Source organism: Pseudochaenichthys georgianus, chromosome 1, assembly GCF_902827115.2.
Source record: "Pseudochaenichthys georgianus chromosome 1, fPseGeo1.2, whole genome shotgun sequence".
NCBI lineage: Eukaryota > Metazoa > Chordata > Actinopteri > Perciformes > Channichthyidae > Pseudochaenichthys > Pseudochaenichthys georgianus.
The window spans coordinates 14234018-14249212 of NC_047503.1; the positions used below are offsets into that span (position 1 = coordinate 14234018).

Consider the following 15195-nt stretch of genomic DNA (forward strand, 5'->3'; position numbering starts at 1 on the left):
ACATGCGCTAGGCTAACATGCGCTAGGCTAACATGGCTCACCTTCCTCTTTGACTGGTCTAAACTGGTCTTCAATGGCATTAAAACGATGATGTAGTTAATCCATAGGTTAATATCCAATGTGGCTGTGTCTCCTTTGAAATGTTCGGATAATCTATAAGCAATAAAACTGCAATTCCGTTATCTGCTGTCCGCTCTGTGCTCCGTGCGCTCTGGGTCCTGCTTCCTTACGTAGTAAACAATAAGTAAAGTCTGCTGCGTAATGTACTTAAGCTGGCTGGCATTCTTTATACTTTACGCAGGACCATATCTCTGGAACCCATTGGTCGATTTGGGTGATTTACACCTTTTTCTTAACCATTACATCCAATAGAATCGATGGGCAGTTCCCAGATCCACGTAAACATTAGTATTGCGGACGTAATAGAGAAGCAAACGAAACATATCTGAAAGTACAAGCCTGGACGGCAAAACTTTATACCCAGTATATTGCCATAAATATGATGATGGATTATCAGTAAACATTTCTACGTGACACAAAGACATTGGATTAACCTTGAGCTGCGTTTTTATTCCATTGAACACAACATTTGATCACAAATCAAAAAAGGTAAGACGTAATTATTGTAATATTTTTTAAACCGGATGTTGTTTACTTTCTCTTTTCTGGCTGATAGCTCCAGGAATTCGGGGTCCTACAGTGATGACATTACATGTGTGGAATCTGTGGAGTCTCAGCTTTAATCGGATATCTTGTTTGTACAGTTACGATAAGTAATAAGGGCATTTCTACCGTGAGTGCTGTGCAAAAGTCTGTTAGCATTAGTTAGCATTTTTTCGCTCCATGCTAATTTAAAGGCTTGGTATTACTCTTGTGTTTCTTTTAGCTAAAATTGGTTCACATTGTCAGTTAGCTGAGTTTCTTACCGTTAAAAGGGTATGGAACATTAATAGTTTCATAAATGTTAAGAAGCCCTGAGACATAGTCTCGTAAAAAAACGGTGGGAGGGGTCCACTGGGTGGACCCTCGGGCTTAAGTTAAAGTAAATAAACAACATTTAGATTTAGGGATGGTTTGCATTCATTTTCTTTTAAGACTTGTCCTCAATGGTGGTCAGAAAGGTTTGTGTGCTGCACTGAGAGACTTAGTAAAGTATGTGTTCGATGCTGTTGAAATTGTTTTAGAGCACCAATTAACTTTCACTGTTACGCTGACGACACACAGATTTACCTCAGCACCAAATCCCCCCAACAACCCCCCCCCCCCCCCCCCCCCCCCCTCCTCACCCACATCGAATCCTGTCTGACTGCAATAAAATCCTGGATGCAACACAACTTCCTCAAACTCAACAGCAATAAAACTGAACTCCTCATCGGCTTCAAATCCACCCTCAGCAAAATCCCCAACCTGACAGTCACCATTGATGGCACCCCTGTTTCCCCCTCCACCCAGGCACGCAACCTTGGCGTTATATTTGATCCCACCCTCTCCCTCAAGCCCCACATCCGTCAAGTTGTAAAAACCTAATTTTTCCTCCTCCGCAATATTGCCAAACTCCATCCCTCTCTCACCCGCCCTGCAGCTGAGCGACTCATTCACGCCTTCATCTCCTCCCGCCTTGACTATTGCAACTCACTCCTCTACGGCATCAGCACTACATCCCTCAATAGACTCCAGCGTGTCCAGACCGCAGCCGCCAGACTCCTCACCCACACCAAATCATGGCATCACATCACCCCGGTCCTCAAAGAACTCCACTGGCTCCCCGTTTCACACCGTATCCACTACAAACTCCTGGTCCTCACTTACAAAGCCCTCCACCATCCCAGCTAGCGGGGAACGTTCTCACAACTTTGGCTAACATTACCTACAGGTTCTAATATGGTTTTAAAGAAACGTTTTAATCTGATGTTCAAAGAACCTTTTTAGGATGTTTATTATTTCAAATAATGTTCCTATATGGTCTAAGGTTAACTAAGACATAACATTTTAACTGCAACATTCAGAGGATGTTTTGAGGATGTTATTAAGGCCTGAGATGACAGACAGTTTTTTTATAAAATGTTCCTTTAATGTGATATGTTAACAAATGTGGAACGTTTTGCCTGCAACATTCTAAGGATGTGTGTTGGACGTTGTTGGGTAACACATTAACGATGTTATTTATGAAATGGTCCCTCAATGTTACATGATAACAAATGAAGAACATTCTCCAAGCAACATTCTGAAAATGTTTTCAGGAGGTTATTCTTTTTTTATAAAACGTTCCTGTGATGCGAAATATTAACAAGGTCATGGTCAACGTCAGATTTATTTGTAGTGCGCTTTAAAAAAACAAACTTGTTGCATTTGTTTGAAAAGGATGTTTAAAAAAATCTGATGTCACCACATTTTCGTTTTTTTTTAAAAAATAAGCATGCAATTCATGATATTACATTTTTGCGTAGGCATGTCTGAGTTCCCAGCTAGACATTGTTGGTTCTAAAAACATTCTGAGAATGTTACGTTTCATTGTTCTAGGAATGGTTTCATCGAGAAGTTTTATTTTGGTTCCTAGAATGTACTTCTGAAAGGTAGGATAACGTTCTCTAAAAACATTCTTAAAATGTTTGGTGATAACATTGCTCGAACATTATACCCCAAGTGTTTTTGTTGTTTATGCACATATCTCTATTCATATGGATGGAATAACACTTAGAAAACCAAAGACAGACATATAGAAGAACGGACCGACTATCACTGCCCGTCCCTGAAACCCCTGAGGCCTGAGGATTTTCGCTTAGTGGGCTAACTTCAGGAAAACTCGGGGTTTCCGGTCCTACAACGCTGGTTCTCTTTTTAGCGGGCTAGATCTCCATGGTAACTTATGCTGTGCGGCTAACCTGCTCCGGAGCAGGTTAGGTTGCAAGGCAAAACTCACACAAACGTTTGAGCGCTTCCTGTATCTAAGATGATTCACCGCTCTTAATCTATTACCTATCAACACAGATATCGGCAAAGCTACAGGCAGGCAGGGCCCCGGCATGTCCTGGAAAGAGTTGAGAGTGCCATACGCCCTTGAGCCTGGACCCAGCAGATATCAGTTTGCAGCATTTTGTACACACACATCCCTATCAGGCTTTGAAGGGGAGGGAGGACCCACCACCCTGCTCCTCTCATCATAGGAGGGCAGGGTGAGGGCTACACTGTAAGCCGGGGGAGATGGTGCGCATCTCTGCTTCGGTGATTTTGGTGGGCGTCGTTGAGGGGCGGGGGTAAAGGACATGCTGCCAACCCTGTGTGTCGCCTTCATGCAGTCATCAAACTCCAGGGGGGTGGGCGAGGGTGAAAGGGTGAGCGGAGAGTAGAGAGAGCTGGGGGATGAATGAAGAGTATTCTCGAAGGCGTTGACAGGGGGGGTGACGGGCAGTGGAGACTCCTCCATTTGTGTCATAGGTCTCCCATAATCAGAACATTCCTCAGGCGGGTGCAGTGATACTTCTTCAGGGTTTTCTGCGCGATGTGTTGTATCTTTCTCCTGTTTTGATTCCTCTTGCCGCTTGTCCTTGGCAGAGGGAACAGATTGATGACGCAGGCAGTTGAATATGTTAGAGATAAACAATTTCACTCCTGACTTGTTCAGGCAAACTCCATTTGCCTTGAAAAGATGTCTGCGGTCCCAGAAAAAGGTAAAATTGTCAATAAAATGCACAGAATGGTCAGTACAGGCAGTTGAAAGCCAGGTATTCAGTGCAAACAATCTGCTGAATCTCTCCACTCCTCTTCTGACTGGCGGTAGAGGGCCACTGATGAACACCTCTGCATTTAGAGAGCTGGCAGTTTCCAACAGACATTTAAAGTCTTCTTTCAGCACTTCTGACTCTTGTTTCACAACATCATTTGTTCCAATGTGCAGTACCACATTCTTCACAGTCGGATGTTCAGCCCCAATATGCAGGATCTTCTCAGCCAAGTCAGAGACCATATCCTTGGGAAAACAGAGTACTTTGGTGTTGTTCTTACTACACAGACATTTTACATCTCTTACAGCAGAGTCACCCACAATCAGAGTTTCAGGCCCAGTCGTTAGCTTTCCCTCTAGCCTTTTACTTTTGGAGTAGCTATTGGTCCTTACCCTGCTGTGTGAAGAGGACGGGTTATCCAGGTCATCAGAAAGAGATCTCCGGTTCTGGGTCAGTGGAGCGTATCTGTTCTGGATTGGCACACTCGGTGGTTTAGGAGGATTGTTTGTAGTTCTCCCTTTAGCAGCTGTCCACGGCTGTTTAGGGGTTGAAGAGGCGCTCTTCCTGGGTGATAACAATGCAGGCCAGCCAGTCGCATCACAGATTTCAGAGCGCTGGGCTCTGCCTGTTATCCGTCCTCCCAAATCCCATGGAAATGATTTACTCTTAGGCTTTGCACCCAGAGAGTTCCAGGGAGGACTACCACTTGTAGATGTATTACCCGGTACACAGCCCTCCTGTTCCTTGGAATCCTTGTAGCTGCTAACTAGCTGTGAGTTAGCATACCCTTTTCCATTATTTTGCAACACTGGTAAAGTGGTGTCATTCCCACGACATAGTCCATTCACTTCCACGTTAACTTCCAACCGTTGCATTTTCATTTCCAACACAGCCATCTTCTGTATAAGTTTGTGGAAGTCATCTGTAGAGAACGGAGGCATTTTGCTACCGACTAGCTTAAGCTAAATAGCATGCAGTAGCCTACCAGGCTTTAGCTGTTGCTAGGCCACGCTACTGTAAGACTGAGGTCGTCGTAAAAATGTTGAAATATGGCTGAAACCCTCCGTCTATTTACGAAGATGAACTGTCCCAGTGATAAGTTAATGTCCAGGAGCCACTGCTCGAAGTTTTCAGAGAATAAGAATAGGAAAATCAGCATAAAAAGTAAGCAGAGGCAGGAGCAAGCAGAAAAGCGTATGCACTGTAAGAAAGATAAGTTAAGGCTGATTTCTTGCAGGCTAAGAAATCAACTCAGTGAAAGCACCGCCTGCGTGTGTGTGTGCGGGGTTTAAAGCGATCAATTCATATTACAGGAGAAAGGAAATATAGTTTAGACTGCCGTTGCAGGAAAGACGGCCGGCAAAAATCACCGACTGTGTGTCCCATTATCATTCATATCACATCATATCACATCATATCACATCATAATGTATCATATATTTCCTTATCTGAGCCAGCTTCTTGAGCTGTATCTGGCCGTGCAAGACTCACAGTGTCACATACTGTATGCAGAAGTATTATTGTCATACTGATATTCTGTACAATCTGTGTTGTTGTATTTGCTGTAAAGTGTCTCTACTGTAGGCTAATTTTATTATATGTACAGCACTTTGGCTCGACCAAAAATCGTTTATAAACGTGCTATATAAATAAAACTTGATTTGATTTGATTTGGGTTCAAGAAAAGCGCTATAGAAATAAAATGTATTATAATTTATTATTTAGTTCTTCAAGGCAAGGCAAGTTTATTTATAGAGCACTTTTCAACGCAAGGCAATTCAAAGTGCTTTACAAAAAAAAAAAATGAAAGACATTAAACATTAAAAAAGAAAAGCTAATCAAATAAACATTAAGGAAAAATACATGGATAAAAGTTACAGTGCAGTCTAAAATATAAATAGTTCAATTAAACATTACAAGAAAAAGTACATGGATAAAAGTTAAAGTGCAGTCTAAGATGTGAATAGTTCAATTAAAAGCAGCGACAAAAAGAAAAGTCTTCAGCCTGGATTTAAAAGTAGTAAGAGTTGCAGCGGACCTGCAGGTTTCTGGGAGTTTGTTCCAGATATCTGGAGCATAATAACTGAATGCTGCTTTACCATGTTTAGTTCTGACTCTGGGGACAGAAAGCTGACCAGTCCCTGAAGACCTGAGAGATCTGGATGGTTCATAGTTTAGCAGGAGGTCAGTAATGTATTTTGGGCCTAAACCATTCAGTGCTTTATAAACCAGCAGCAATATTTTGAAATCTATTCTTTGACACACAGGAAGCCAGTGTACAGACTTCAGAACAGGAGTGATGTGATCCACTTTCTTAGTGTTAGTGAGGACTCGAGCAGCGGCGTTCTGAATCAGCTGCAGCTTCCTAATAGATTTTTTAGTGAGACCTGTGAAGACACCATTACAGTAGTCGAGTCTACTGAAGATAAAGGCATGGACAAGTTTTTCCAAATCCTGCTGTGACATTAGTCTTTTAATCCTAGATATGTTCAAGCTGAATAATTAAGGAGATTTTTTCGCTTGAACCATCACTGAGCATTACATGTAATGGAAACCTGATAGCTGCATTAGCTGTTATGCATTAGAGTATTTTCTTGATTCAGTGAATTGCTCAAGCTGCCTATCAACTCACTGGCTCAGTGACACTTTCACAATGGGGGGAGATGCAGTTTGTGTAAGTCTATTAGCTGGGATGAGGCTAGTATAAAAGCCATGGTTTCAAGTGAACTATAGACCTCATAAAACAACAGAAAGAAAATCAACAAAATGTCCTTTTAAATCCAAACAAGTTATCTGAACTGATTGAGAGACTCTAAAGAAGTTGGCTCTTGTTAATCAACACATTACAAGGCAAGGCAAGGCAAGTTTATTTATATAGCACTTTTCAACACAAGGCAATTGAAAGTGCTTTACAAAAAACGAAAGACATTAAGAAAATGGCATTTAAAATCAGTCATTAAAAGAAAAGCTAATAAAATAAACATAAAAAGAAAAAATACATGGATAAAAGTTACAGTGCAGTCTAAGATATGAATAGTTCAATTAAAAGCGGCGACAAAAAGAAAAGTCTTCAGCCTGGATTTAAAAGTAGTAAGAGTTGCAGCGGACCTGCAGGTCTGGAAGCCGTTCTGAACCGCTTTCAAAAGGGTACGAGGTACCAGACTGTATCTACCATCAGGGAGATATGTGGATATTTAGCTGCTAAACGCCCCACTATGTTCAGTAGCTAGCTTGTCGCTAACTTGCGTTGTCTGTCATACGGCAGGTAGTGTACTGTGGAGTCTCGACTTCTCCTAATGTTGTTCTTGAAACTTTTGTTCAAAAAGTTATCAGAGCTTTTCTGCTTAAAACTGTTGTTGACAATAAGGTGCTATGAGAGCCGTGGGAGTGAACTAGCTAAGTGAACAAATACATCTGGAAATAAATATTGGAGGGTTTGCCACTAAAGCTAGGTATCCATCTGCATGTATTGCAATATATCTATAAATTGCCAAAAGAAAATACAAAGGAATTATTTCTTTCTTCTATGCAATTGTTAGGAGTTGTTCTTCTAAGTAAGCAATAGTTGGCACCATTTGTCTAGTCCGAAAACATTGCAGATGAAAACAACTAAACAAGATGACAAAAGAGAGCCAGTTTGTCTCAAACAGTGAGAGATAATGCAGAATGCTATGCGTTCATGTCATAGTTTTATTTGACTTCTTAGAGAAAAAGGAAAATACTCAAGATAGTTAGTGCAGAGCTAGGGGAGTCATTTGCATAGCTCTTTCTACATTTCTCTGGTGTGACAAAAAGCATCTTCAGAAGACTTGAGAAGCTTTGTCTCTTCACGTGCAATTTTGGAAGAAAATGTAAGCCTTTGTGTGGGAATGTCATCTTAACCTTTTAAACAATGGACACATATTCTAGCTTTAGAGAGGAAATCCCTTGTATTGGTTTGAATAAAACAAGCTGTAATTTTCAATTTCTGTAAATTGTAAGGGCATTGTCATTGTTTTTGTAGCTGTTACTGTATGGAGAGTCCTTAATCTTAATCTATGTCCTCATATATTTCTCACAAATACGCTGAGTTCTGCTGCATGCCAGGTCATCTGAGAAGAGGCCAACCTCTTTTTATATTGAAAACAGAAAGAATCAGCTTTCCTGTCAGATTACAGCAGGCAAGCCAAATCTCTGCCTTTGTTAAGCTGTGTTTCTATCAAATATTGTGCAACTCTCTACGGCTACTATAATGGAGGACTCAACACAATTTTAACCTCTGTGGGACATTCACACCCTAACGTCACATGGCATTAGATACGTTGAAGTTGCCTTTTACTTTGTCCGTCGACAAACTTCCTGATCAGGATGAATATAGACACTGTAATGACAAACATCCTCACACGTACCGTACGATACTACAATACGAGGTGTGAGTGTGTTAATGCTTGCCTAGAGACATGGAAAGATGGCTGACATAGCATGTCATCTTAAAGTTGCTTTTATCTAGATCACAAGGCTTGACAGCCATCCAACCTCAGCAGAGGATCATTCTTTATTGTGTCCTCATGGGGAGTGTGAGCGAACCTGATAAGCCAGAAAAGACCTGCCTAGCTAAGAAACGGCTTTGCTCAAAACATCATCGATTAGAGAACGCTGTGGCCTCATTATCACATCCAATGGAAGCAGCAGGACTGGTATCAATGTGAACTGATTCCCTTTCCAACACATGCACACGACCAACAGGTGAAGACCAAAGCTCAACTGCCTAGTAAAAGGCTTTGCATTGCGCGACTGCCCACTATCCCATAGGACGTTTGATCTGAGGCACAGCTGACTTTCATAGTGCAGCTGCAGCAGGGAGCAATCAATCAATCAATCAATCAATCAATCAATCAATGTTTATTTATATAGCCCAATATCACAAATGTTACATTTGTCTCAGTGGTCTTCACAGTTTGTACAGAATATCAGTATGACAATACGACACCCTCTGTCCTTAGACCTTCACATCGTACAAGGAAACACTTCCAGAGAAAACCCACAGGTAATATATTTTTATACAACAGCATAAGATGACCGAGGCTCCCGCGACTGATTTACTTGAGCAACAGAACTAGGGAAATGATGGAGTTGGGAGGGTATTACAACCATATTGACATTGGTCCAGTGCCAATTTACATGTATTTAAATATTTTTGCATGATTTATATGTTTTGCATGATTAATAAGTACCCATGTTTTATCTTGTTACATTTTCCCCCAATGCAGCAGCTGCACATTAGCCATGTTGAACTGCTTTTTCTTAAAGATAAGTGCATGGAGACATGTTTGCAACGTTTTTGTGGAAGCAGGTGTGTACATACGCAAGACAAATTCTGCCTTGGATGCCTAGCGCTCGTATGTCTCGCATAAACTCAAGAATGACAAATAAACATGTTAAAATGTAAGCGAACACTTTGCATTACCTCGCACTCATGCAAGGAATTTCACTTCCCAATTTGACTCTCACATCTTTTTCTATCTGTCACTCTGTTCATGCAGACACGCTAAGAGGACCTCCAACTGCCCCGGTGACTGCTGGGTAATATGTCGATGAGCAGAGGGAGAACACTGTGTTACTGCGGTACAGTCAGCTGGGGCTATGTGATTGGCTGAGTGACCCCTTCAGGGGAGGCTGGTATTTATAGCTGCTGTTCATAAGAACAGTGAAACCAGAGCCTTTGGCCCTCATGGTTATTCCTGTAGGAGCCATGAGACTGTGAACACACACACACACACACACACACACACACACACACACACAGACCTCACATTGGAGCATTCAGGAACTTTCTCCCAACACTAACACAGCTGTTTAGTGAAGAGATCTCCCTACCATGAGAGGTAGAAAATAACATGTTTTCTGGGATTTTAATAAGATTAGGAACAGAGCAGATTTGTCAATTTAGTTTTTCCAACAATGAATACTTGAACACCGTCCCATTCGACGCTTGTCTTGCTTTCCCGATGACTCCCCACATCACACACACCCGTAAAACATAAAACTGCCTCGCATTCTTTGCATTCATGCCCACATCAACTGGACATTCAGAAGATACCTAGACCCAAGCAACCAACCAACCAAACACACACACACACACTGCATTTTATGGTGGGCAGGCGTCCAGTACAGTATGGTGGGTTCACACAGACAGCGTATTTTCTTATATGGATGAGGTAACGTTGTAAATTGTGTTGAATCACAGGTTTCTCTATGATTCTGTTAGTGTTAAATGACAGATCTATCAACCTTGAAGGAGCACTAGAGTGAAATGAAAAGGAGTTTCTTATTTATCCAATGAAAGCACTTTAAAAAGTGGAATTTACACAACAGCGCTGCAGTGGTTGTTTATCACACGGACAAGTTGCTGGTCCAGCGAGTTCTCGGTCGGTTAGACTTCAAAGTTCACTCTCTCTCACTCTCACACTGAACATCAGTCTTTGAATGGATTTTGTGACCCCTCAAGGCCTGCTAATTAATGGATCTGTTTTCTCGCATAACAAGCGCATTTCCAATATTTTGAGGGCACCTTTTAACCTTTAATTTATACGAGGGAACAAGCAATTAAAATCCCAATGTGTATCGTGTAAGAAAATGTTGTTGCTCTTTCAGAAGTCTCAGGTTCAGATGATTTATTAGGGAAGGTTTGGGTTGCAGATAAAAGACAAGCGATCCATTACGATATGAGATGTGATGTTTCCATTTGACTGCTAATGCAAAATGCTAATGGTGCTTCAAATGATAGATTGAATATGGGTGATGAAAAAGAAAGTATTTGTGATAGATTTAATAACATATTTCAAATATGACGTTAACCATTGCTATCTTTCATCATTAAGCTGCAGCATGGCTCTTGCAGGATGGACACTAACCTTACGTGACCTTGGTTTGGTTCGTTACCCATACATAACACACACTGCAATACCACTGCTTGTGTGCAATATTCACCATTTATTAATGTTTTTACTTGTATATTTAATATTTACATTTTCTTCTTTAAATGCTGCACGATTGTTTTACCATGGCTGGGTATGTGTCTGACTTGTTTGCCTTTAATGCTGTTGTTTTGTAAGGATTTAGAGGATTTCTGATTCTGACACACTCGGGAGGAGGAACTGCACATTGGCCAGAGCTGCTTTCAAACTGTTAGTGTTAACGTGTTGCCCTTTTTGGCTGCAGGCCAAATTCGCACAGCAGTAAAAGCCTCTCAGTGCAGGGATTACTCACAGTATCCACAGCGAGTCCCCCCCTCGAACACAAAGCCGTTTGGCACCGCTCCATATCGACGCAACGCCGACAGCTTCCAGTGGCCGATGATGACGGGAGGGACGCCTCTGGTGAGGACCAACAGGTCGTTGCACAGGTGGAGGGAGGCGGGGCCGCTCTCCAGCTTGGTGCCTGGCTCCACATTCACACACAACCTGTGGACTGAAGGAGAGAACAGGGTAAACGCTTGAAAAAGAAAAGTGAGTGTCAGACAGACAAATGACGATAAGTATCGTCGATCAGAAAGCACATATTTATGTCACAACAAATGAGATGAGATAATGATAAAAAGCCCACAGAGCGTATCAAAAACACATGACATTAACACACATGTAGTGATGGCTGTTGTAGTGAGGATCAAGCACTGCTTTAAGCTCTGCTGCCTGCAATTTGTCACAGCTCAGTTGGTGCAACGGTCTGCCCCCCCTCTCACAGAGAATCACATAGAGTATGTAAATGTGTGTATGTGCTTCACCGCTAGTATAGGAGATTTGTAAACAAGTGATAATGACAGGAAATGAATAACCAATACTTCTGTAAAGAGAAAGCATTCCAAATAAGTGTGTGATCTGAACACTTCTCCTCACTGCAGAACAGACCGGAAGGTTCTGCTAGAGCTCCTCTGCAGAACGGTTTGCATGGAGCTAAACATTTAAAGATGAGGGCAACAGCGGGTGGTGTGTTGGTGTGCTGATCTGAAGCCAGCGCTAAGGCTGCCTTGAAGAAAAGCAATCAGTCTGCGTTGGTAATCGTTAACAGCAATGTAAAGTGTTCACAATTTGCAAGAAGGGCACATTAAAGGGAAATGGTTCCCACATTGGGGACAGAACTGCAGGCATGAAATAGATGATTGTCGGGCAAAGAAAACAGTAGGGTATAGAGATAATAGTGTATGTGTTTAAAATGATTCTCAGCAAAAGGAAGCAGAGCAAGAAAATGTGTTTCTGTAGTTAAATTGGAATTCTTAGCAGTGGGTTTTATATTGGGAGATAAAATATTTATTGCGCCGTGGGATTTATTCCAACAGTCAGGAGAAAAGGAAAGAACAAAAGAAAAGGTGCTGGGAAGTGTTCTCTGTTATGAACTCTTAATAAAAGCAGAAACGGCTGTTTGTGCTTTTCAACAGTGAGATTACATTATGCCACATTCAAATTGGAAGCAAAGGCTTATGCGACATAAGATAAGGGTAAGGATGGGGGCGCAGCACAAGACATTTTATTGTTCAACTCATATTTCGGCAGTACAGCAAAAAATCGGACTGTAATTCTTTTAAAAATTCATGATAATGGACGTTTTTCAATAAGACCATTTTAAATTGCTTTTAAAAGTTTGGACAGAGGTAAAAATTGATTTGTAAAGGGCCAAAGTTAGAATTATAAAACCATTGCAAACTTATAATTGAAAACCGGAAATTTTATTAAGAGATAAAGTGCACCATTAAGCTGTTTGGCATGAGCGCAGGTGGAAGAATTCGAGTGAAAGATGGTATCAATACAAACGATTGACTCTTTTTACTCTTCTTGCTAACTTTTAACATGAGAAGGTCTCTCAGGGCTGAGAACAGGAGGGGCCACTATGAAATATGTCCTTTTTTGTTTTACTTGCTTCAGAGCATGCAATTCTACACCTAGAATAATATCAAGACAATCTTAAAGGTGGGATAAGGACACTTCTCTCTAGTGCAGTTCAAGTGTATAAAATGGGATCCAGTGTCCTCTGGCTTTTTGTTTGCACACCTTTTCCCTCAGCTCACTACTTTCCACTGAACACAGAGTTGTAAAGTTGAGACAGCAGATCCTGCAGATAAAGAAGAGCCCAAGTGATGGAGGACAGATGTTATCATCATCTCTTTGTTCCCCTCTGGCAAGGAGCCTCCAGTGAACTGTGTTTTGCAGCCTGGTTACACACCTTGTTGCCAACCCATTACAAAGGATTAGAGCAGTTCTTACCCTGCATGCATATGACCTCATTCTGGATTTAAATGTAAAGGCCAATAACAACTGGGTCATGGAGGTCATGGAGCATCGGATGTCACTTTAAACTCACCATGCTGTAAGGAATGTTCTGCTCATGATCAAAACAATGTTTGCTAGGTGGACACAGGATGGAGAGGCTACAAGCTTCCTGCTAATGTTAGCTAAGCTTGATTCTCTGATAACTTAAGATCCAGACGTCAGATCAACACACATATGTAATCCAGTGCACATGTAAGGTTACAATGGTCCAAGAATGCAGCAGTGTATTGCGAAAACATGACTTAAGAGTTGACTTTAGAGCTTGATGAAGCAATAGCTGAGATACTAATGTTGACTCAAACACTCCTTGAAAGAAATACCAGAACAGGCTGATTATCATTCCAAAAGAAACCTCCTCTTCAGCTTCGAGCAACTCTGTGGGATTCCTCTGATAGCTGCAGCTTACTGAGCCCACTTCGCCCTTGTTTGAATCCTTCACACACACTTTAATGTTACTCAGGACTGTGACATCCACACAGGCCGCAGCACTGACCTTCTCCCAGGCTGTAGCGGATGCGAGTGTCCCAGGCCAGCAGGGCTTCTCGGCTGTTGAAGCCCAGGACCAGCGTGTGGGTCAGGCAGAGGATGGAGAGGCTGTAGGAGACCCCATCGTACCCGGGGCCCGGCTCCACCCCACAGATACCCTGAGGGGAAAGAGATAACCACACTTAGAGATTAGTTTGTTTATTCTCTTTTACTCCGTATTATTTCCATGATATCAATGTTGAGTCATTTATTCATTCGTATCTATAAAATAGGCCCTATTATGCTCAACAGGTTTTTATTTTTCTCATACTGCCTGTGCTGCAGCACCTCTTTTCACCCTCTGTCTGAAACCAGAGCCCAGTCTGCTCTGATTGGATAGCTGCCGGCTCTGGTGTGATTGGTCAAATGCAGACCATTCACATGCACACAAACCTACAAAACACTACAGGAAAGGGAAAACCCCAAAAAGCATAATAGTGCCCCTTTAATATACCTACATTTGTATATTCAAACATTAGATGTTATGCATATTTTAATATTAGAAGGTCCTTTTCATGATAGGAATCATTTCAGTAGGTCTTAGGTCAGATATCTCTCCTTGTGTCAGGTCCTTCTCTCCCAAGTATATTCACACACAGAGCAGTCTACCCAAGCTGATAGCGGTTAAGACTGGCACAGTGCTCTCTTTGCAAGGAACAGAAGATAGAAGGTCGGAGACAGTGATTATACAAAGTCTTACGTCTAAGATTAGTTTGACCGAGTCATCGAAATCAGTCATCTTCAGATAAAGAATCTTACGACAGGCCGTGTTTAAGAGGACACTTGACAAATAATAGATGGTGACATATAATCTTGTATTCGCTTGTATCGTATCTTCTGTTTCTCCTTGGCCAAGCTTCTCATTAAACCCTCAGTTAGTCAGACATCAGTCTAAGATCAGATCTGCTTATTTGTTTTCCTAAGTCTTATCACCTAAATCAAAAGAGTAACCTCTCTGTCGGTTAAGGTCAGGTGGGGGAACTATTACAGCAGAAGGAATCGTTCCTCTTTGTTTATTGTTGCTGACTGTGTTGGAATATTGTCCTTTGTTCTCTTACAATGTTTTGAGCAATGCTTATCATTTCTGAAAGTCACCCTCAAGCTCTTACTCTCCATGTATGTGGCATTCACTTGATTTGGACTACCTCTGTAAATGTGGCAGCCGGTGGGTGATGCAGCAACATTACAAAGCTGTAATAACCCTTTAGATCAGAGGCAAAAAGCCTTTGGTGTTTGAACGTACCTCCAGGGTTACATTGAGCCTCTCCTTGTGACCGCTGCCATTCTCCCTTTTCCCTTTTTTCTTCTTCTTCTCTTTGTACACCAGCAGAGACAGGCAGTCTGAAGCAGAGACAGAAAGATTGTTTAAAAGACAGACAGGCTTTAAAGTCCATTTTGAACATAATAGCACAATGTAGAATAACAACAGAGTGCCTTTTTTGTAATCCCTGCAGCCTATGTTTATTGAACAGCTGCCATAACAAACCCTAAACTATGACGTGATCCACTGGCACAGCTGATGATGAATAAAGACACACATATACACACACATTGCTGAGTACAATACATGGTATACCTATTAATTCAAGGGCACAGCAGTATGCTACAGCTTGAGTCACTTGTTTATGCATGCAGAGGGGCACAGT

The 15195-nt window shown here is 41.7% G+C and overlaps 1 protein-coding gene across 2 annotated transcripts in view; it reads right to left on the bottom strand.

The window, feature by feature from the left end:
* dok7b (docking protein 7b) overlaps positions 1-15195 on the bottom strand; it is a 42524-nt gene that overhangs the window by 26608 nt on the left and 721 nt on the right. For both annotated transcript variants that reach the window (XM_034089062.1, XM_034088989.1), the window contains exons 3-5: positions 14793-14890; positions 13518-13668; positions 10971-11171 (exon numbers count right to left, since the gene is read on the bottom strand). In XM_034089062.1, the coding sequence (XP_033944953.1) occupies positions 10971-11171; positions 13518-13668; positions 14793-14890 (450 nt within the window). The remainder of the gene's footprint in view (positions 1-10970; positions 11172-13517; positions 13669-14792; positions 14891-15195) is intronic.